The 24,092-nt window shown below is 31.3% G+C and overlaps 3 protein-coding genes across 5 annotated transcripts; 1 reads left to right on the plus strand and 2 right to left on the minus strand.

Annotated features, from left to right (window-relative positions):
- Positions 1 to 2,588: 2,588 nt before the first annotated feature.
- On the plus strand, positions 2,589 to 6,209 carry LOC118056689 (12-oxophytodienoate reductase 3). Its single transcript, XM_035068986.2, has 5 exons — positions 2,589 to 2,843; positions 3,017 to 3,157; positions 4,202 to 4,332; positions 4,479 to 4,661; positions 5,249 to 6,209. The coding sequence occupies exons 1-5, from the start codon at positions 2,773 to 2,775 to the stop codon at positions 5,908 to 5,910; spliced, it is 1,188 nt and encodes a 395-aa protein (XP_034924877.1). The 5' UTR covers positions 2,589 to 2,772; the 3' UTR covers positions 5,911 to 6,209.
- Positions 6,210 to 10,158: 3,949 nt separating this feature from the next.
- Positions 10,159 to 11,073, minus strand: LOC118056690 (uncharacterized). The gene has a single exon (XM_035068987.2). It carries the CDS (start codon positions 11,014 to 11,016, stop codon positions 10,384 to 10,386), a length of 633 nt encoding a protein of 210 aa, XP_034924878.1. The 5' UTR covers positions 11,017 to 11,073; the 3' UTR covers positions 10,159 to 10,383.
- A 1,406-nt stretch (positions 11,074 to 12,479) lies between these two features.
- On the minus strand, positions 12,480 to 14,708 carry LOC118056691 (uncharacterized). Of its 3 annotated transcripts, none has more exons than XM_035068988.2 (5): positions 14,573 to 14,708; positions 14,263 to 14,401; positions 13,225 to 13,377; positions 12,903 to 13,078; positions 12,480 to 12,725 (listed from the first exon to the last, which is right to left on the minus strand). In XM_035068988.2, the coding sequence occupies exons 2-5, from the start codon at positions 14,392 to 14,394 to the stop codon at positions 12,629 to 12,631; spliced, it is 558 nt and encodes a 185-aa protein (XP_034924879.1). In that variant the 5' UTR covers positions 14,395 to 14,401; positions 14,573 to 14,708; the 3' UTR covers positions 12,480 to 12,628. The 3 variants fall into 3 exon arrangements, with proteins under 3 accessions (XP_034924879.1, XP_034924880.1, XP_073262254.1); XM_035068989.2 differs by lacking the exon at positions 14,573 to 14,708 and adding an exon at positions 14,475 to 14,564; XM_073406153.1 differs by lacking the exon at positions 14,573 to 14,708 and having other exon boundaries at positions 14,263 to 14,468.
- Between the last annotated feature and the right edge of the window lie 9,384 nt (positions 14,709 to 24,092).

The following is a 24,092-nucleotide window of genomic DNA, read 5'->3' on the forward strand; positions in this document are numbered from 1 at the left end:
CGACCTAATTACCGACGAATATTTTCCGTCGGTGATTTCGGCCGAAAATTACCGACAAAAAAAATTCTGTCGGTATGTCCGTTGGTATTTAGCGAATTTCTGGTAGTGTTAGAGGGATAATTGACAAAACTGAAGCAGACAAGATTCCCTGTATTGCAAAGTGTTTAACATCATTACAGCTCCAAACTATATTTCATGGCCTGCAAGAAGAGGAATTATTTCAAGTTATTTGTAATTTCATCGATTCTACAAGTTTATCATTATTTTTGAAGTTTTCTTGCTGTGAAGTTTGTAACATTAGGGTTTTAGCAAGTTTTCTGGTCATTATTTAGGAAATCTTCTTGCTGTGATGTTTGTAACATTAGGATTTTATTGTACCCTTCTTCAATTTCTACCCTTGTTCTACATCTAAGGGATATGAAAGGATCCTAACTTGAACATTTATGACACAACTGAGGAGCTTTCAGTCAGTTAAGCTGTTCTTCAGCATCCTATTCTCCATGTTTATGCATTAAGTATGCAAAAAAATCCAAAATCCAATACAAGATGAGAACAAAGATTGTCAAGCTGACATGAAATGTACATACATACCAAATTAGAACAAAGAACCACAATCTGCTTCTCTTGCAGGGCTCCTGCAACCAATGTCAAGATCTGCATGCATGGAGATTAGATTTTGCTTTCATGTAAATATTTAAGGCAATAGTGCAATAACTACATTCATTTCAATCACCACATATCAACAAAGAACTTCAGAAGCAACCATGCTCCACATTAGCAACATAAAGCCATATTGAAGGGAAATCACACCCACAGTAAACTTGAAGGGGAGAGCAGCAGCAGCAGCAGCAGCAAGGCAAATTCACTTGTCTTTTCAAGAAAACTAATTAAAGTATCGGGAGGAATTCAATATATACAAAAGGCCACCAAATTTGATGCGTATCTCAACTTTAACCTCACTAAACAAAAGAATTCCAGTAATTACCCAGCACTCGACAAGTAAATCTCCATGATTAAGATGAGCACACAACCTTGACACAACTTTCCAATGCAAGCATCAATATACTACATATTTTGCCGCATCAGAACAGGGGGGAAACAAATTTAGGCACATACAGAGATTGTATATAATCCATGTTAGACTAGCCAGGCACAGTAGGCAACCAAAAATAGACTATTTTTAACAAATCTAAAAATCAATCAAAATATTTTTTACTCTGAAATATATCAAAATAATATATTTTTTATTTTTTAAGATTTAATTTTGACATAAGTACATCAATCCACAAAAAATAAAAAATAAAATTTTTAAATAAAAACAAATTTAATTTTTAAAAATCTTTATTTTGATCGCACTTTCAAATAAAGGCTTAATATTTTAATTGTTGGTAAATTAGCACAATTCCATCATAATTAACAATATAGTTTACCAAATTCTTCTAATATTTGTATCCATGCTAGAAACACCATTCTTAATATATTAATGCTTATATGATAATATTCTCATTTATGCATTATGTTCATATATAGATATAATTATCTTTGTTTGCACCATCGTGTTTAAATAGAAACAATATCAACTTGGATAATAAAAAAAATCATGAATGATTGCATGGAAAACTATTTCAAGAAAACTTTATCCGTCACAATTAATTTAATTACTTTATTTAGAAAAAAAATATATATCACTATTTAGATGCAATGTATATATATATATATAGTTTCATTCATTGTAACCAAACCTCTTGGCAATTATCTTCCAGAAAACGTGAAAGTGGTTACCATTTGACCCTACTTTCAAAAAGTGCGTGCGTGCTTGCAAGGAATATTCAACATTTTATCTGCCAATCTTACATACATATATAAAGGTTTAATGTTTAGTTTTTGACTTGTCTATGGTACGTTGTGCGTTAGATAAGAATATTCGGGTCAAAGAAAAATATTTAGTATTATTATTAAATCTAATTTAAAGAGTCAATCTTAAAATTACTCTATTTATATAATTCAATTCACTCCATCAATTCAAAAATAAATAACCTTATAATTGATATGAAAAAATTAAAAAAAAATTATTAACTTTTATCTAATTTAAATTTAAAATTAAACTAAATAAATTTTTTTTATATATAACTTAGTCAGTTTAAAAATAACATGATGAATTGGTATAAAAATAAAATAAAATAAAAAAATTAATAGGAAAAAATATTTTGACCTGAATTTATACCCAGAAAAAAAATTAAAATTAAATTATATGAAAATTATTTCAATATAATGTAATTAATTTAATCAATAAAAAAAACAACTAGTTGAAAAAACATTTTACACACCGAAATCTAAAACACCCGCGTGGTATCGGCAATTTAATAACGGACGGCTGCCCCCAACCAGCACCCCATGAATATCTCGAGAATCGCTAACAAACACGTGAACAGTATGCCTAATTGACCTTGGACAGTCGTAGGAGGGTTTTATCATAGGGAGACCCCACAAGTTTTAGTGCGCCGACCACTCGAGTCATCATCAGTCTGCACATCTCGGAATAATTTCAGAAATTTACAACAATGGCAGGATATTTTTTTATTTGAAAATGTGTTTCTTAAAACATCATGTACCCGGTAGCAGAGCATCTGTATATATTCCCCCGCTTCTAGCTGTTATAACATTCTTCTCAGAAAAGAAAACTGTATTAATATTATATTATTGACTCTGTCTCTTCGTCAGATCCATCCATTGACAGATCGGTTGAGACTTGCGAGAGAACAAGCAAGAACAATGGCTGAAAATAGAACTGGGACCTCTCTGTTCTCTCCTTGCAAGATGGGCAAGTTCAGCCTCTCTCACAGGTCAGTTATTCCCGTTTTCTCTCTACTCTCAACCGCCTGCCTTGCAGTTCTCATTTATGGACAAGCTGGAGTTTGGAAAACGAGGATCCTTGTCAACATTGCTATGCCTTACCTGGTACATAAAGCACAAAACAAATGAGCCTTCTGTTCTTATCTTTTTTGTCCCTGGACAGGGTGGTGCTGGCTCCCATGACAAGATGTAGGGCGTTGAATGGGATTCCAGGGGATGCGCTGGCGGAGTACTACGCGCAGAGGTCAACTCCTGGCGGATTTCTCATCACCGAAGGAGCTCTGATCTCCCCGACTGCTCCTGGGTAATTTCCCTGTTTTCATTTTTATTTTTACCTTTCTCATCTTTGCACTCCCAAAAAGCAAAACACGCGCTATAAGTGGGGTTCTAGTCTCGTCTAGCATGGTCATGTTATCGTGGGTGCCGTGGAACTGCAGTGCTTGTTGGGCCTAGCGATAGCATTACCTAAACTTTCCTTTTTGAAAACCTGACTGGCTTTCTCTGTTCAAATGACGGGGACGACCGGCGCCCTGGCTGCTAATGTTTGGACTTAGACCCGGTCATGTTTGATGTCTTCTTAGGTGTTGACTTGTGAAGAGTTTTTTTTTTCATAGTCTTCCGCGTGGAATAATACAGTCGAGACCGAAAGGGAAAACTGGGGTGCCAAGCCCTCTATGTATCGTGACAATGGCTCTGAAAATAGCGCTTTTACTCTCAAAAGCGTGTGATTATGAAAAAAAGATCATAACCAACCATCTTTCTTGCTGTTGATTCTACATATGGTTTTCCTCATTGATTTTTAATGAATATTGGGTGATTATCTTTCTTTCGCGAGGAGGTGACCGATTTCTTAAAGAATCCTTGTAAATCATAGATCAATCAAGGTGCTTTCAACAATCTTTCTCCAATAGAATGACATTGTTTTGTACACGTTTGATTAAAAGCAATAGGCATGTGCATACCTCTCTGAGCAACAGGATGAGTCTTGTGTACACGTGAAGATGGGCAACAATCGGACTGCATTTTATAGTCATTGTTGCTTAAACTAGTTCTTTGTGTGTAAGGGCTTCTCGCTAGCATATAGTTGTCGAAAATGCATATCCGACAATGTTTTTTTTTCTTTTCTTTTAATTTGGTATACACAATGAAAATATAAATTTAGCACATAATATAAACAAAAATGCTAAGCATTAAAAGAAGACAGCAAGAAATGTTTTTTAAAAAATACACATGAATTATTGGATTAATGGTACCCACCATTGGAAATGCTTTCTCACTTATTTCATTGCATTGTTTATGGCGAGCATCTTTTGTAGAATCTTTCTGATGTCTTTAATGGTGGAACCAGGTTTCCTCATGTGCCTGGAATTTACTCAGATGCACAAGTGGAGGCATGGAAGAAGGTGGTGGATGCAGTTCATGCCAAAGGGAGCGTCATATTCTGTCAACTGTGGCACGTTGGCCGTGCATCTCATCAAGGTAAATTTGCTTCCTCTATTATTGAAACTTGAAATCAACCTGCTATCATTTTCATTCTCCTAGCCTTGCACTATTTCTTACTGACATTGTTGGCTAAAATTATCATCACTGAATCACTGGTTATTTGAATTTGGGTAATACATCAGTCTATCAACCTGGGGGGGTTCCACCAATTTCATCGACAAACAAGCCCATCTCAAACAGATGGAGAATCCTCATGCCAGATGGTACCTACGGCATATACCCAGCACCTCGAGCCTTGAAAACCTCTGAAATACTAGAGTTGGTGGAGCATTATAGCCAGGCAGCCTTGAATGCCATTCGAGCAGGTCAGTATAATCACATTTGTTTGTTTCATTTCAACGCTTTGGAGCTTTTTCCATTTCAACGCTTTGGAGCTTTTTCCATTTCAACGGGCATGATTACATGTTAGAGGAAATGGAGTAAGCTTCACTGGGATTTTTGCTTAAACGGTGACCATGATGCCTCTCTGTGATGGGAATTCTAGTTATGATTTAAATTTGCAGAAACATGGCAACACTTGCATGAACTATAATTTTCTACTTTTGGCCTCTAAAAAACAACTTACTCCTTGAAAAAGTTCCATTGCTCACGAGTCATGATTATCTCATGTTTCATCAAGGGAATAGAAAACAACGGTGGATCTCTGTGCAACTTTCTTATTTCACCTAGGAGATGCTGGGATCATGCATGGAATGAAATTTGTAGTGTCATCTGAAACCGGATGGCTTTACTGCTATAGTGACTGGCTTTCTTAAATAGCCAGTTTTATTGATTCAAGTTTTGGGTTCGTAATTGATTAGATAATCAGCTTCGACTGCTACTCTAGCCCGCAAAACAAAGAAGCAGGCGCTTTTTACTATCAATGACAGCGTAATGAAAATATGATATGCAGGTTTTGATGGAGTTGAGATCCACGGGGCCCATGGTTACCTCATTGATCAATTCTTAAAGAATGGAATCAATGACAGAGTAGATGAGTATGGTGGATCAATAGAAAACCGGTGCAGATTCATGATGCAGGTGATTCAGGCAGTAGTTTCAGCTGTTGGTGCAGAACGAGTAGCTCTCCGAATGTCCCCCGCAATTGATCACCTGGATGCCACAGACTCCGATCCACTCAACTTAGGCCTTTCAGTGATCGAGAGAATCAACAAGCTCCAGCTGCAGGTGGGCTCAAAACTCGCCTATCTGCATGTCACTCAGCCACGCTACACAGCTTCAGGCCAAACAGAGTCACGCAGAACCGGTAGCGAAGATGAAGAGGTCCAAATGATTAGGACCTGGAGAAGGGCATATCAGGGTACTTTCATGTGCAGTGGCGGGTTCACCAGGGAGCTGGGGATTCAAGCTGTAACTGAAGGTGATGCTGATTTGGTATCATATGGTAGACTTTTTATCTCAAACCCAGATTTAGTCTTGAGATTGAAGCTTAACGCACCGCTGAACAAGTATATCAGGAAAACGTTCTACACCCAGGATCCTGTTGTTGGGTACACAGATTACCCTTTCCTAAGCAAAGCAAATGGAGGCCAGGCGCCACTGTCACGCCTCTGAAAGGGAATTTTTGGTGTTCTTGGGGGCCTGCAATTGTCGATTATCTTGGTCGAGAGTTTGTGTCCGCAGAAATAGGTAAGCAGCTTTTGGTAACAGAGCAATGGTAGTGAAGAAGTTGCATCAGTTTAATGTAATAATTGGAACTCATGTTGTGTACAAATTTGAATTCCTGATCAAGTTACCCACCCGACCCGATCCTTTCTAAACGGTAATCAATAAAACAAAAACAAATGTAAGATCAAGTATTTCTCTTGCCTAGTATTGGTATTCTTTCTTATTTCAAGAAGTTTCAAATTCAAGGGTTTTTTTTATAAAAAAAAATATATTTATAATGAAATTTTTTAATATCCTTGGGAAGGCAAAACAAGGATTTACCCATTGGTATGCTCTTGTTGTTATGTCAAGCATTAAATACATTTTGTTTGGTCCACTTGTGAAATAAAATAATTAACAATTTAAATATTTTTCTTATTAGACCGTGTGAAATAAAATTGGCTCACAAATTGGTTGACAGGCTACCTTCTAGAGAGATGTATTTTTAAATACAAAATAACAACGTTGGAAAAGATGTCTGTATCTTTTATAACCCGATTTACATATTGCTTGAATTTTTCTTTTGTAATAAAATAAAATACAAAATAAAAACTGTAAGAAATTTAATATCTCCTGAAGGTATGTTTTCTTAAATCGGGAGTTTTTTTTTTTTGAGAAAAATATCTCTTTCTATATGAGTATTTCTTTATCTAGAAAGGGTGTTCACAACAGTAAAATACTTGTTGTTTATTAGTTTTTACTAGATAATTGTCCGGAGTCATATTAATTTTTTTAGCATAAAAAAGTATCTATTTTTATTTTTTAATAAAAAAATAAATAAATAAAAAATATAATATTATATTATATTAGGATTAACTTGATCTAATGTTCAAAAGTAATCAAAATAAATAATAAAAATATATTTTGACATAAAAAAATCATGTTAATATTTTTTTAAATATTAAAACAACAATATATTAGATCAACTTGGATTAACTCGGGTTAACTTGTTAAATTTGTTATTCAAGTCATGAGACCTTAATAATCCTATAAAAAGATAATTTTTTTATATATATAAAACTCAATTCTCAATTAATTCAATAATAAAAAATAAAATTTAAAACAAAATTTAACTAAAAAGATGAGTCAATTGAGTCAACATAGTTAACTTGTCAAACATGAATTATAAAATTAGGATAATCATATAAAAAAATTAAAATAAATTATGAAACTCAAATCAACTGAATGTTGAAAGGTAAAATTAAAAAAAAAAAACACTCGAGTCAACCAACCAAACTTATAACCTGGATCATGAGACTAGGATAATCACATATAATATAAGCTGAAATAAATTATAAAATCTAATTTCTAATTAACTCAATATTAAAGGATGAAACTAAAAAAAATCAATTAAAAAAATAAAAAACTCGAGTCAACCAGACTAACATACAAATCAAGTTATAAAACTATGATAACCTCGTAATAAATAAAACATAAATTTTATTTTTACTTTTTAATTAAAAAAAATCTAATAAAAAAGTACATAGACATGCTTCCTCGAATGTTTGTCAATCTAATTGTAGGCTTATTGATGACAACACAAAAACCAAGGATGCATATCAATGTGCTGAGAGCTCAAGAAAAAGCAATTTCAAAAGGTATGGCATGTTCGAATTTGTATCATACAAAAGCACTTCAGAATTGGTTTTCCTCTTGGATTTTATTTCTATAGACATGTCATGACAAGATGGCCTCTTAAAATAGACTATTCTCCATGTCATTTATTCCTCAAATTAGAGATATTTATCTACCTATTTTTTTTTATATTTTAAAAATACTTTTAAAAAATTTTAAATTTTTTTTTTATTAACTTCAAATTAATATGTTTTTAGTATTTTTCAAATCATTTTAATGTGTTGATGTCATAAATAATTTTTTAAAAATAAAAAAAAATCATTGGTATGTATTTTAATACAAAAAATTATTTGAAAAACAACTGCAACCACACTGTCAAACAAGCTGAGCTGATACGTTTTTGTTTCATTACTCCCATTTTATTATCATGCTAGTATAACAACTTTGATCTTTCTATTATTGAATATGTTTTATAGTCAATTGGTTAATTACTCGTATTGCTAATTTTAATAATGTAAAATGTCTTTATTATGAATATAGATTTTTTTCATTTTTAATATTCAATTATATTTGATTAATAAATCTAGAGTAAAGATAAAATCTATGAAACAAATATATTTTACATAGAAAATTATAAAGTTGTTATAATTATGATATTTATATTATATCAAAGTATTGTTCTTAAATGTTTCTAGTCAATGTTCTATTAAGATTGAACATTTATTAAAGTTGTTGAAATCAATACGTATTATGTTTTTTTTTTTTTTAATGAAATGAAGCACTTACTCTCATCAATTGAGATATGAGAGATATCTAGAATTAATATGCATGTGCTTTTTAGATAACATGTACACTAAACTGGCCTACAAGAGAATTCCATACAAAAAAATTATCTATGTCTATAAAAAGGCTCACGTGATAGTTATATAAGTTATGCTTAAACTTGAGATCACTAAGTTATCTTATATAGAGAGTGTTATGCTTTAGTTCTGATCACACAGTGTCCTAATCAAGAGTAAAAAATGAGCAAATATTGGATATAACATAAACTATATGAAGGTATTTAAGTAATCAATAGATGATTCATTATCTTTAGTGAATTAAGAAAAATATTTCATATGCTCTCAAATAGTATTGATTTAGAAATCATTGGCTAAGGTGAAATAAGATTTGAAAAAAAAATTAAATCTTATTTAAAAAATCAATTACTATAGTGTTATGAACTAAAATGATTTAACAAAGCAGACATATTATATGTTATAGTGTCTAAATTGAAACATTTTTTTATGAAGGGATAATAATTACATTGAAAAACTAATTACTGAAATGTTAAGTCAAATCAATTATGATTTTCTTATTATTTAAGGGATCATGACAGATTGTTAGGCATTGTATTTTATCTTCAAATATAAGTCATTTAATTATTGAATTGATAATAAATTAAATTTTTTAATTTAATTAATTTTATTTTATTTAGAATTACGATTTATATTTGAGCCAACTTATTAGAGAACCTAATGGGTCACTTACATGAGAAACCAATGGTCATAAATTAAAATGAGATGATTAATCAAGTGTGATTTGATTCTAAATAAATTTTAGAAATTAAGGACTAAAATGTAATTAATATAAGGATTACACTGATAGACCTAAAAAATATCAAGCAAGGACTTCATTGAATAAATTTACAAAATTAGACTAAAATAATATATATATATATATATATATATATATTATTTAAAGGGCAAATTGATATTTTGTTATTTATATGGTTTTTATATTTTTCTATAAATAAAAAATTATGCCTCTTATTTATATGGTGTTTATACACAAACACCTAAAAACAAAACAAAAAACTAGTATTCAAAGGTATATCAATCCCTCCCCCTCCCTCCCTCCCTCCCTCCCTCCCTCCCTCTTAAAATGGTTTAGGATATTTTTTACTGGTGGTTCGTGTGGATTAATGTTAAAAGTCAGATATTTATACGATTTGTGATTTGTGACAACTTAACCTTGAAGCAAGTATTCCAATCCGAAAAGAATATATAATCTTTAGATAATCTTCGTATAAATCCTAAACAACTCTAGATCTATCTAATATGAGATTTTAAATTTATCATTTTAATTGCGTTTATATACATTAAAAAACCCAACACTTTTAAAAATAAACTCTTCTTTTTAGTGATACGGGTTGGGTGGTTGGGTCTTACAAAAAAATTTCAAACGCATCTTCAACAATATATTTGGAATATCTACATGTCATCTTCTATACACATTGACTTACTCTTCAATCCATTTTTCTATATAAAATAGTTGAGATCTTTTCAAAATGACAAAGATACTTAATAAAAGTAAATGAAATTTCTAATGTCACAAACAGGAAAAAAAGGGTGATTTAAACACCCATTCTCAATTTGAATAACCAATTTTCTTTCGGACCAATCCTCTCAGAAGTGGAGACCACTGTTCTTCAACCTCGCTACTAACATGATGCAGGGATGAGTTCACTTGATGTTGTTGAAGATGATGCAAGGCCAACCAAAAAACAATTATTAAAAGAATGCATGAAATATATAAAAGATATAGGGCGGGTAAGTTTACTACTATGAGCTACAGGTATTAGACATCTGAGAAATATGGAAGAAAACAGAGAAATGCATTTCACTAATAAATATGGCTATAAAACACAATCTAATAAGAGCATACATGGCCACCACAGCAGTGACCCCAAAGGGGCAGAAACAGCAAAACCAATAGAAATGCATCAGAGAATACAATTCTGAACGTGAAGGACCAGAGAGAGTTTTAGCCTTCAAAATCTGTTTTAACCCACTGGGTGTGGCCGTACTTGCTCTTCATCTTATCATCAAACTCCTTCTCTTTAATTTCGACAATTTTAGCTACATTTGCCATGGATTCCTCTTGTACTCTTGCAATCCTTCTGCTCCTCTTCCTGGCTGTAGCCTCCCTCTCAGCTTCCAACCCCTCGTACTCTCTAACCCAACAGTTATGCACGGCACAACTCAACACTAACACAACCAGCTGCATTATGAGCATCGCCATCAAAACCCCACATTCCAATCTCACCAAGAGCTTGGCCTCTCTGGGGTCCCTGCTGGATTTGAGCATAGCAAGGCTGGGCTTCTCTCTTGTAAACAAGGCTAATATGCTCAGGACTTGTCCAACTAAAGAGGCAAGGAGGAGAGAAACATGGGTTATGAAACAAACGTGAGTGAGCTGAGAGTAGAAGCCAACGAAGGAGGAGAGTAGAGAAATGCAAGAGCCAACAAGTAAAGCAAATCCCAGTGAAGTCGGAGGCATTTTGAGGAGAACTATGGGAGCTATAGAGGCTGAGGAAAGGATAAAAAGAGTGAAATTCAAGCATGAAAGGAGAAGGCTTGGGAAAGAACACGAGCTTCTAAGCTTAGAGGAGGCCATGTTTTTGGTTGATGTTGGAGCTGTCCCGAGTTTTTGCTGTTGAAAAGAGTGAGGGTATTTGAATTCATATATAGTGGAGGTGGGATTTGGCCGTTGGAGGCTAAGGTTAACGGCTAGGGAGGAGATGGGCCACTTTAGCACCTCTAATGGTGATGATGACGATGCATCGTTCCCTCTCCACATGGTTCAAACTTTGAACTTTGGAGTAAGTGGTTCGATTTTAATTTTCAAGGCGTACTGTTCGGGCTTCAAATTATCAAATTAGGAAAATCACTTTTTGTCTATATTATACTTTATATTAAAGTCGAGCTATCATTCGACCAAGGTTAATGTAGAAATGAAGACAATTGTGACGGTACCCCAGCCCGTGACAAAATTTCCATTGCTTATATTCAAAAACAGTTGCCCACAATTGGAGACAAACAGGACCATGGAAAGGTTCAAGAAAAAGACAATGGAGGCTCCCAGTAATATTGGTGCACGTACTATCAGGAGGAGCACGAAACATTCGTGGTTTTTTTTTTTTTTTTTTATATCAGACTATGGAGAAGAACTGAGGGTGATGAAACCAGGGATGGTTTGACACAAGGATCAATTACTTTCAAAATTGAGTACAACGTTAAATGATGTCAAGAAAGTGAAGTTTACATAGATTTGTACAAGCATTAATCCAGATAATTTTGGAAGGATGAACTGAGGAGCATGATTTTGGTAATAAATCACTTTAAACTTGAGATTATCTTCAAATTACTTCAACTTCAATTAGTCGAGCAAAAGAATATTCCTGGCTTTTTTTAGGTGAATAGAACTTCAATTCAAGTGCCAGATTTTTCTCTTCTCTCCATGCCTTGTCCTTCGCCTTCTCAATATTGGCATCACCGTTTTCCTAGTTGCTAATGAAACCCCCTTTAAGCACAATTATCTAAGACATAAATTCAAAGTTTCAGGAAAAAAGAACTCGATGCTCTTATAATTGAGAATCTTTTATATCCAACATATCATCAAAGATACTACGAATGTGGAGGGGAGTACTTGGAGAAACCTCCACAGCCCATTTCCTCTACCACTACGCTCTCCATACTCACATGGCAAGAATTAAAACATGCATTCCATTTTACTAATTTTCTATGAAACTCATTTTGGTTAAGAGTTGTCACCATATAATAGCACACTTATATCACTAGTGGGATGGCCTTCGTTCTCTCTCGCATCACTAATAATGTTTAATATTTTTCTCTCCTATCACTAACAATATATCCTAAATTAGGAAGAAAACCCAAGTCTTTACACAAGTAATGAGATACACAAACTTCAGCCATTCCAGACCTGAAAGAATTTTGATATAAGCAAATACGCATCAAACAATAAATGTGCCTTTATCAAAAGCTTGTAAACAATAGCCCCAAAGAAATGATCATTAATGCTGGGCACGGAAAAAAAAATGCTTATATCACAACAAATAATAACTCCAAAGAACCAGTAGAATGGTCATTGATGTTGGGAAAAAAAGAAACAGCAAACGACATTTATGTTCCATGGAAATTCTTTAAGAAATCAAATGACCAATGTAAATGACAAGGATGGGCAACTCTACCCATTTTTCTAACACCAATCATGATGAATGGGTTAGAATGGCCTCAACTCTATCTAAAGATGCTTGCAGCCTTCCCGAGTTCATGTTGAACAATGGCTCATCAGTGCCCAAAGCCCTGAAAGTGTAATAAGGTTTCATCTATGAGCCATAACATGCAAATAAATAAACAATGGCAGCTAATTGAATTATGTGGCATGTAACCCCAACATGAGAAACAGTTAACAACAGTAGCACTGTAATCATAAACTTCTCCTTCATGAGCTAATAATGCACTGAAGATCCAAGAACTTGCCCAGTAATTTCTGGAAGAACATAATCTGCCCTCCACCCAAACCGCAAATCCATGCCAGGGAACAACCCGAGTGACGTCTTATTCTGAATCCGAGATATGCCATCTCCACCTAAACAAGTTGTAAGCTTCCATTTCCAACCAGTAGCATGCAACTGAAAATTATGGCCTATGCCTACCTATATTTCCAAGATTTACGAGTCCAATTACCACAAAACGCATACATCTGAGTTCAATAACAAATAAGCTATCCAAAGTACAAGCTCTTCTCTTTGAAAACTAGCACACTAAAGTTCTCAAGATGTGGAAAAGGATCAAACCACACCTGGAGATTTAGAAACTTGGTAACAGGGATCTTCTTTGAAAGAATGCGTACATCCTGATGTATTGGCTCATATATGAATTTCCACCTCCGCTCAGGGGACAAAGGTTTTAGAACAATCTTGCCTTGGAATTCATTGACTGGAGCATTATAGAACTGAATCAAAATAGGGACTCCAAAAATCACAACCAGACAAACAACAGATCAATTAATGCATGTATAGCAGCACATCATACGAAAAACAACAAAACAATTGAGTATGCATCGCCAAAATAGACATCTATTCATTGAAAGAAAAAAAAAATCCATTCAACCATAGCTGAAATGAGAACAGGAACATGAATATTTTTTTATGTTTTGTTTGACAACATACCGATATTCGTCACTCTAACAGGAGCAATAAATCAGTTATTTATTTTCTTTTGCTACACACTACCTTGTCAAATTTTCCAAGCAATAAAATCTCACAAAAGCTTAAGGTTCCACTCAGAAATTCAAAACTTTCATGATCACATCTTAGTGCTTTGATTAGATTAGTCGTCTATCTTTGATAACAGAAAAATGCTCCCCAGTCATTTGTGTCAATTACTCTGCACAGAAATGTGAATCCATGTGAAGGATCCACAACAACGAATTCAAGTCGAAATAGGACATTTTTCAAACATGGAAAGCTTGCACGATTTTCCAAAATGGTCAAAGCTAGAGCTATTCACCAGACAGCATAGTAGATAGAAAATGGCAGGAACATCGAACGAGAATACGAGTAGATTGCCATAATGGATCAATCTTCATATTTACAAGTATCTTACATCTGCAAGGAATAACCAACACCACAAAAAAACACATTTTCTTTTACAATGTTACATTTCCAGCATAGGACAAAAAGAAAAAGAAAAAAAAAAACCCTCACATCTCCACTCTCAGTGATCATCTTCCACACATAACATAGCAAAAACTAGCAATAACAAAAATAATCCATTTTTTCCAACCTGTACTGTATATCTTGGCAAGCAAAAAAGGGCAAGAAAATTCAAATTTTACCTCTAAATTGACACCAACGCGAATCCCCTCAATCTCCTTTCTAAACTTGAGAAACAGCTCAGATGGCATCAAATTGATATTGTAAAGCTCTTCCCATGAAGTGGGCTCCTCTCCATTTGAACCAGGATCCATTTTTCAACTGCAAAATAAAACAACCAGCCGTCTCTCTCAAACTTTGTTATTATTGCTGTTATTATTCATAAAAAACAAACCTTTTTGTTTGCTTTGAAATGAACGAAATTTCTTTCATGTTTCTTTATTACTGAAAAAGCTTATGAAGAAGACGAATTCTATGGCGAAGCAACAGTACCTTATTGCTATACTACTGTGTACGCATACGAGTATTTGTCCTTGTATAATTATACCACGTACGGACTGAGAAAGGAAAACGAGCTTTGTAAAGAGTGAAGGACACCACAGAGGTTTCGTTCCAGAACAAGACTGGTTGGTGGGGTACAATCTATTAGATACCTAAGATACCCCTTCTCTCGTTTAATTACAATTCTGTCCGTTTAGTTTTTTCATCAAAACTAATTAATTAATTCATATATATAGTATAAAAATGATTAAATTATTCCTTGATGATCATCATTAACAATCCTCAATTAGTATCTTTTCCTCTCAAAATTTCCTTATTTTCATATTTCAACTATTGTTTCTTTCTTTTTTTTTTCAATATAGAAAAAAATGAAATAAATAAAATGAAAGGATTAAGTTGTAAAAGAATTAAAAAGTCAAATATATAGCTTTTAAACCAATAAAAATTAGTTAATTTCCTTTAACTATATGAACTAAAATATAATTATTAAAAAAGAACTAGAACAACATGGCTTTTAATTTTTCAAAAATCACAATTCAGAGACACACACAATTTACTATTCATTCACTATGCATTTCTTCCTTTCTTAACATTTTGGTTCCTATAATTTACACAGTTTATATTTTGATAACTAAATTTTTTTTATTTTAAATTTCATTTCATAAAGTTATATTTTCATGGTTTATGTGTTGAAATCTATTTTTATTTGTTTTCCTCTCACTTACCTAATGTTTTGTTAAATATTTCAACATTAAATTAATAATTGATTTTACAAAATAAATTTTTAGCTTTTTGCAAAATAAAATTGACATATGAAGGACTGAGGTTAGCATAAAAAAAGAAACATAGCTCTTTTTCATTAAAAAAAACAAAGCATGCAAAAGTTCCATTTTATTGCTCAAGTTTAATTTTTTTTTTATATTCCATCCATATTCTTTTAGATTATTATGTTTTGATCTTAAACTTTTATTTTATCATGTTTTAATCTCTTTGAGATTGTGAGAGAAGAGATAAAATCACCAAAAGAGTTGAGGGATGAGAAAGGTTTTAGGCTGTTGAATTTCAGCAACCAAGAACTTTGATTTTGGAAGAGAGGAACTCATTAGAAGTAGTTTTTATCTTTAATGATGCTGGAAAAAATATATTGTTCTTTGAAAAAAAATTTCATTTGATTTTGAGTTTTTAAGCTAATAAAAAAGTATTTTCTTATTAAAAATGAAGTTTAAGATGCCCACTAGTTATTTGGCCAACGCTTTGCCGTGAGTTTGATAAAAAAATCTTTTACACAAGAAAATGTGCAACCATTATCAATGTATTTTCTAGTAGTAAGAAAAATTATGATTGTAAATTCAAAACTTAAAGCATATTTTAGTTTAGATGCACACCAATCATCTAAAGGTTTTGATTATAATAAATATGTTATTAATAATGTATAACTCTAATGATAATAAAATATGTGATTGATGTTCTTTAATATATATTTATGCATATGTTTTACATTGATGTCTTAAATTAGCATAAAAGAGTGATGTTTTGATTAACTTTATTTATTGCATTGATTTGCTTGAAGAAGACTAGTTAGTAATATTTTGATTTGAATAATGCATTTATATGAATAAGTGAATTGTGAAATTATGGATGTTGTTACTCATTTTTGAATCCCATGTGCTGAAGATGGTTTGTATCTCTTTTGAACCAAGTGCAGGAGTGTAGCTCATATTTGCTGGAAAATTGACAAAAAAAAAGGAGAAAGAAATATTTTTTCAAACCCTGTTTGAGCTATTTTCTACTCTTTTTATCCTTCTCCTTTGTTACTAAAAGTGTCAGGTTTTTTAGGCTAATAAAGAGTTTTCATATAAATCCCTTATAATTTGCATTTTAAAAAAACTGATTATGTTGTTGTCGTAATTTTTTGTTCCAACTTAGGCTTTGATTTTGACTTGGTTTCATACGATATCTGATCATTCTAGCTATATTCTGTTACTCATGATATGTTGAAGAATTGACCTATACCTTTATTGAGTCCTAAGAGTCACTATTCTTAGGGCAGACTCTTAGTCAGATTTGGATGTTCGACATTGTCAGATCAAGAAAACCTTTTTAACCAACCTGATTCTTGCCCGATTATATTATCTAAAATGATTTTATCTCACTTCAAATCCTTCATCAAAGTTATAGTTCAGGACACGTAGATGAATTTGAGCTTTTGAATTGCTTGATTTCAATATCAGAAGTTCAAGATATTCCTATTTGAAATCTAGCGTGAAAACATAAAAGTGCGTTTGGCATGTCTTATTTTTCCTTAAGGTATAAGGTCTTATTTGTCTTATTAGGGTATGCTTGTCAAACACACCTACTCTTAAGGCATTTTTTATGCCTCTAAGTTTAGGCTAAGGGTGCATTTGGAAAACACTCCCAAACCCTTTTCCTTTACTTTTAGTTTTTCTATATTTGTGCATCTAGCCAAATAGACCCTTAAAATTTTCAAAACAATCTAAAAAATTTTAAGTACCATTTTGAAATTATATTACGAGCTCCTCGTGTGTTTTCTCAATATTTTTTTTCTAATATCAAGCTCTAGATTTACACTGTATGACACATACCTGATATGAAGCTGATGGAGTTCACAATGAAGCTGAAGGTTAGTACAGTGGAGCTGGGTTGAAGAGGCATTGGTAGGATCTGCTACTAAATCAATAATAAAGCTTACGATGGCTAGCATTGTTGCTGTCATTCATGGTTGCCGAAGAGAGATGAAACATTTGGTGGTTCATAATGGAATTACTATGCATGGTGGAGATTCCTTTTTATTATTATTACTCCTCACAAAGGAGATCTAGTGGTGTTTTGCTGAAGAGACATTAATGGAGTTTATTGATGCTCCTAATGGTTGGCTTTACTATTGTTGTTTGTGGCTATTAGTAGGTCTTTGAAGCTATTAGTGCTGACAATCTACTACAAAGACTTGGTATGGAGGTTATACACGATGGTGAAACTAATGGTGGAAGTTGATGGTATTTTTTTCAAGAGAGAGTGAGGTCATGATTTGTTTTCCTGATAAGATTAAAGGAGTAGGTGGTGTTTCTCTAGTGGATGCTTAAATGAGATAGGGAAAGAGATGGTGGCAAATGATTTTGAAAAAATTCAAGAAGGTAGGTCACGAATCTAGTTGGTAGTGAAAGGGAAGAGGTTTGAAGATATTGGCTTTTGAGATTTTTTTTTTTTTTATGGTTAGCAGCAAGTGTCCAAAGAAAAAGAAAGAGATAGGGCTATTAGGTTTTTTTTTTTTTTTTTTCGTGAGGGAAAGTTTTTGCGGTGTGTGTGGGTTTTCTTTTGTTATAAGGCTAATGTTCTAACTAATTCTATTTTTTCTATGGTTAGTGCTCTCTCTCTCTCTCTATTTTGCTTGTGAGATTCCTCCATTATTTATAAGTAAAATAATTTTCTCTTCTCAATTGCTTGGTCCCAAAGCAAATATGGTGACCAAGCAACCCAAAATCACTTTGGTCCCTTATTTTCTTTCTTTACACTTTTGGTCCCTTCATCCATATATTTTTTATTTTTCTTATTTTTTTGTATTTTGATTTTTTAAGAAAGGCAACGTCAACGCTGACCTGATGAGAAAAAATAAACAATAATTTTAAAATGAGTATGTTAAAAACTGAACGGGTTGAAATTAAATTTTTAATTTTCAAATTCTTTTCAAATGACACTAGAAATACTGAAAATAACTCAAATATATCAAAAATGTGTTTGTTTGAATTTTTTTGTTGTTTTTTTTGCTATTTTAGGCCTTATTCGCAAAAAATAAAAAAAATAAGGTCATATTTTGGGTTATGATAATTTTTTAGAATTATTATTTTTATTATTTTTCATGTTTTGGATCTTATTTGAGATACTTTAGGTCTTATTTTTAATTTGAGTTGATGTTTGCCAATTAGATCATATAGAGTTTACTTTATTCCAAGTATAAATATTATTTTATAAGAAATTATTTTTTTAAGTTGAATAATACACTATTGCCGCATATTTTATGTGTTGTGAGAGTATTCTTTTGTATTAATCTTTTTTACTAAACTACTTTGGCTTAACAAAGAATTAGTCAAGCTTTGCGGTGTCTTTCATACTACTTATTTGCATTTCTTAATAGGTATTGGGTAAATGTTCAATTTATATATTCTTGATACATCAATACATATAGGTTATTGTTGTATTAAACTCAATCACAATCTTAGATTTAGCTTTCTTAAGAGAAGTTGATTTGACTGTAGGTTTTTGGATCTTTATATCCACGAGGTTCTCATTTAAAAGATCTGAATACATAAATAAGTAATCTTATAGCTTTACACCCTTAAACACCATTTGAGTTTTATATATCCCATTTTGTTCATATTCGTGAGCCCTAACTTACATCAGATGCTTTTAAAAATCTTTTATGATCAAGAGAAATTTGTTTGTTTATAAGTATTAGCCTCTAAAAAAAGAAGAAAAAGATTCATCAAGCAAAAATCATGATTTGTTTGTGCGGTGTATATAATCTTTCATGACATTGAATCATTAATTTCGACTAATAAATAGGCAAAACCAACACTACAAAAAGCAAAGTGCCTCCGTTTTAAAAAATTCAAAACTTTTTTATGGAACCCAATATTATCTTTATAAAATAGCTTCCCATTTATTGGAGTATTCATTTCAAAAAAAAAAAAAAAAGCCAGAAGTTAAAGGATAACCTTCACAAACTTATTTCCTGCATGCCAACAAAAATATCCAAATTTTCATCTTAGCATTTGAATGACATGTTTTTGGATTTTGACCAAAGAAATCTACAAATCCATTTGTTAAAAATACATCCAAATTTATATCATACTGGTTTGATTTCAACAATTGGGTTTACATGAGCATAATCATTAAAATTTGTTGGTTGATCCCAAAACAAGAAAGATGATGTTTTACAATAAAATTATCATCGACTTAATATGTGAAGTTCTTGGAAAAAATGGTGATAATGATGCATGCATGCCTCATTAATGGTGTCGTAAGGGGGCATCTTAATGATCTGATTATATGAAAGGAGGTATAAATAAAGAAAATGAGTTGCCACTTAGTTTTATGGTAATTAGAAACTCTAATTGGTCTTTAAAGATTTATCGGTTAAGGGTTGGTTATGATAAAGGGAATATGAAAATCATATAAAAATATCTTATCTAAAAAAAGTTGTATTGCTATTTAATTTTATGATAAAAATACCTATTAAGTATACATGCTAATATTTCATCTTAACTAAAAACATATGTTTATTAGAGGTAAAAATTACTAAGATAGTGATTTGAGATTTTAGCTTAACAATAAAGTATAATCCTCTTTATCATTAGAGCAAGATTCAAAATAATAATTAACAAAGACTTAAATTTTGAATTATATCCTTTAATTACTCAATTTATATTAACTCGCCATAAATTAATTACTTCAACAAGCATGACCAACATAAATAACTCTAAATATTTCAATAATTAACATAAACGAGTGATACGACCAAAAGATTGATGTTTTCTCCCAAGTGCAGGAGTGTCGAAGTAATAAATAACCCAGTAAGACCGGGGTCGAACCACATAGAGGTTAATTGTATAAATTATAAATAACAAGACGACAACAACAATAATAACAATAATAGCAATAATAGTAATAGTAGTAGTAGTAATAATAATAATAATAATAATAATAATAATACTCAGTACGTGGCGTTGTTATACCTGAGAATGATCTAAAAGATTGGGTCACAGGTTTCCAACCTATATACTGAGTTAATGAAAAGTTCAAAGAGATATTATATAATAATAATAATAATAATAATAATAAAAGAAGAAGAAGAAGATGAAGAAATTAATGAGAACTTTGAGATGAAAGATTAATGTAAGGATAAAACAATGATAAAAACAAATATCAAGGTTAGAGGATCCACTAATGGTATTTCAAACAAGTATAGTATAAACTCTTATTATTCAATTGGAAACCACACACAAAAGAGGTTCTAATCGAATGATTTCTCATTAATAACTCATTATAAATTATTAATATGATCATATTAATTATCTTATTTACATAACACCAAACTTTTAAATATTGTCAGGAATTCATGATGTTAACAACAAATCAAGTTCGTTTAATAGCCTAGGTGTAGGTAATACCATACGGTTGGACTATGAGAGTGCTAAGCATTTGTTGTCCCAAGTGTTATACAACACAAATCTAGATTAACCATTTAACAAGCAAGGTATTAAGAATTAGTAAGATAAAAAGATAAGACATGTTAATATTAAGCATTAAAGTCCATGTTGAGTTTACACCATACTTATTCTTACACCATTAGTGTAACCTTTTCACCTTGACATAATAAACTTAGCTAAACATAATGAAGAAGAGAAGCATAAATAAACAAAACAAGAATATAAATAAGATACAAGTTAACTAACAAAAGGAAAGGAAATGAAAAGCATAAACAAGATATTAATGAAAGCAAAACTTAAGAATTACAAAAAAATATAAAGAGAGAAATAAAGAGCATGAACTTGATCTGAACAACCAAGCTCCCAAATACATGACAAATGCCTCCTTTTATAGGCCAAAATTCAGAATTATTGATTTGATGACTAATTGTTGAGTGGCTGGCCAACTTTTGACTTTATGAAAATCATTATCTTCTTGTCTGAATAAAACGAAAATGCTAACATCAGAACTGGGTTCACTTGAAAAATAAAAGTTGTAGGAAATTGACTCAGATTTTCAGGAAAAAAAAAAGGAGGTGATTTGGACTTCTATAACTCCAGATATGGGCCAAACACTGAACAATGTTCGGGCTGCAGGATAGATTCAGACTTCTCCGTTGTTGCTATAATTTGGACTTGAAAACGGTCTTCTTAGATCTTGATGAAAACATGAAAGTTGTAGGCCTATGTCTTACTGCATCTTTGCAAATATTTGAGGTCATTTGGACATCTAGAACTCGAGATATGACCCAATTACCAAACAGTGTTCCAGTTTGGACTGCATCAACATCTCTTTTCTAAGTTTGGCCCTCTCTTTGTCTTCACAAATTTCAGTAGTTGAATTCATCAATCAATCCTTTGATTTATGTGATAGACCTGCATTTAAGATGAACATTTACCATATATTAGGGCATTTTATAGTATTAGACTTGTTATTATAAAACATGCTTTAGTTAAGAAGTTATTGATACCTTAAGTGCAAAATGATGATATAAAACCTTGATAAATATGCACTTTTAAGTACTAATCAATAAGTATAAACAAAAGTGAAAAGAAAATCATGAATACATCATGGATTTATTCAAAACAACATATAAATTAATACACATTCAGAGTTGAAAGTTAACAGACAAAACATAAATTGTTCTAAAAAAAAATAAATCGCATATAGAGGTTGAAATTAACTTTAATGAGTTGTCGGAGTATGTTGAAATTAGGCTGAAAGGATCGAACGAACAAAAAGGATAGTTTTAAAAAAAAAGTGTTGGCATATATATTACACGAGTCGATTAGCAAGTTTACTCTTAGAGCATCTTTCCACATGCCACTTGTTTAGGGAGGCACATAGGTTAGTTTGCATGCTACTCAACTTGCTACTCTTTATTTATAACAATGCACGTCACCTCCATTGGAGGCTAGAAATTTGTTATTGTGGTGTTGAATTTTTTAAATTGTTGGTTGTTTCTTTGTCATTTTTTGTTATGTCCTTAAGATTTTTCTTTAAAAGAGTCTCTTCTTTGTATCTATGTGTCTGTTCATTTTCTTTTTATATCTCCTTCTTTATTTATATTATTAAAGGTCCCTGTAAAATAGAAAAAAAAACTAAACTAGAAATATAATGTTGGGTATTTATATTATTTCCTTCTTGATCATGATTTTATAATTAATTAAATTTCTTCTTCTTAATGTGTAAGATCTTTTTCAATAATTTTATAATTTTTCTTGTTCTTCTTCTTTTTTTCTTATGCATAATCTTCCATTACCTTTTTAATTCCTTACTCTCCTTAGCCCTTTACCCTCTATTTCTTCTTATTTTACTCCCTAGTTCCTTTTTTTTTTTATAATTATTATCATCATGATAAATATTAAATTAAATACCAAATATTAAATTAGATTGAAAAATTGATTTTTGAAAACATAAAGAGAAATTATAGGGTAAAAATCAGGTTACAACATTTACCATAGCTTGTAGCATGTATATGGAAAATTTCATATATATATATATATATATATATATAGTTCTTTAAAAGCTAATTTTGATATAAATTAGGAATGCAATGTACTATTTGGTTCATTATCCTTTCTAAAACTCTTGTTTGGTAGTGTTATAAGATTGTATATTCATTTAATAATTTAATTTTTTTATTTGATATGATATTAAAATACTTATAACATATTTAACATTGTGGTAATGATTGCTTTTCAAAGTGTTTTTTTGTTTGGAAATTCATCAAAATAATATATATATACACATATATATATATATATTATTTTTTAAAATTTATTTTTAACATAACACACTTAAAAGATTAAAAAATAATAAAAAAATAAGTAAAAAAAATTAAAATTCTTGGCAAACAACATTAGTGGTGACTTTATGGAAGTTTGAAGTTTAAAAAACTTTTAATTAAGTGATATATTAAAAAAAAGGATATAAAACAGTTACAGTTTTAACTTTTTGGAGTTGAGAAAGTACATTGATATTATAAATAATGATCCTTTGCTCAAATTCAAAGGACTTTAAAGAGGAGCTTTAAGGAATAAAGAAACAAGTAGCGGCCTATTGTGAATTATATGCTACCACGGACTTCAAAGGAGCGCGATATGCTAATTTCTTTTACCTCTACTTAGAGTTATATTTACTCTTAATTTAAGTGTACTTAAAAGGATAGTTTAGTTCCATCCTTTTTCTATTTTTATGTATGACCTCATGTATAATATGGATTCAGAGAGAGCTTCTTCTTCTTCATTTTTGCTAGACAATGTGAATGGTTAGAGAATCGAATAGGGAATTTTGGTTGGGTTTGAATTTTTGTGTAATGGACCTAACTCTTGAATATATTCAAAGAGCAGTTAATTGCACGTTTAAAGCTGCATTTGAAAACACGGTTTTAATAAATTTATTTTTTTCATAAAAAATTAATTTATTTTACATATTTTGAATGCGTTGAACTTAAAAATATTTTTTGAAAAATAAAAAAAATATTATTTTAATATATTTTAATATAAAAAACATTTTTAAAATCAATCACAACCACACCCAAATTTTATTTTTTTATACCCTCCCACCCATTTTGTTAAATGAGAGGTCACCTGTCAATTATCTATACGTTTAGCCAATAAAAAATAGGTTACGAACATGTTCTTCACCTATACTTTTTATTTTTATTTTTTATGGATCTTTTCCTATATATATATATATATATATATTTATAAACTCTATCATAGTGCTATGTATTTCGTTAAGG

Source organism: Populus alba, chromosome 18, assembly GCF_005239225.2.
Source record: "Populus alba chromosome 18, ASM523922v2, whole genome shotgun sequence".
Classification (NCBI taxonomy): Eukaryota; Viridiplantae; Streptophyta; class Magnoliopsida; order Malpighiales; family Salicaceae; genus Populus; species Populus alba.

Excerpts from the sequence above, each read along its gene's own strand:
- LOC118056690 (XM_035068987.2), bottom strand. The coding sequence starts at position 11,016 with ATGGCCTCCTCTAAGCTTAGAAGCTCGTGTTCTTTCCCAAGCCTTCTC.
- LOC118056689 (XM_035068986.2), top strand. The coding sequence starts at position 2,773 with ATGGCTGAAAATAGAACTGGGACCTCTCTGTTCTCTCCTTGCAAGATG. Across the intron at positions 3,158-4,201 it reads ATCTCCCCGACTGCTCCTGG|GTTTCCTCATGTGCCTGGAA; the intron begins GTAATTTCCCTG and ends TGGTGGAACCAG. Across the intron at positions 4,333-4,478 it reads TGGCCGTGCATCTCATCAAG|TCTATCAACCTGGGGGGGTT; the intron begins GTAAATTTGCTT and ends GTAATACATCAG.
- LOC118056691 (XM_035068988.2), bottom strand. The coding sequence starts at position 14,394 with ATGGATCCTGGTTCAAATGGAGAGGAGCCCACTTCATGGGAAGAGCTT. Across the intron at positions 13,378-14,262 it reads GCGTTGGTGTCAATTTAGAG|TTCTATAATGCTCCAGTCAA; the intron begins GTAAAATTTGAA and ends ATTTTGATTCAG. Across the intron at positions 12,726-12,902 it reads GTTCTTCCAGAAATTACTGG|GGCTTTGGGCACTGATGAGC; the intron begins GCAAGTTCTTGG and ends TTACACTTTCAG.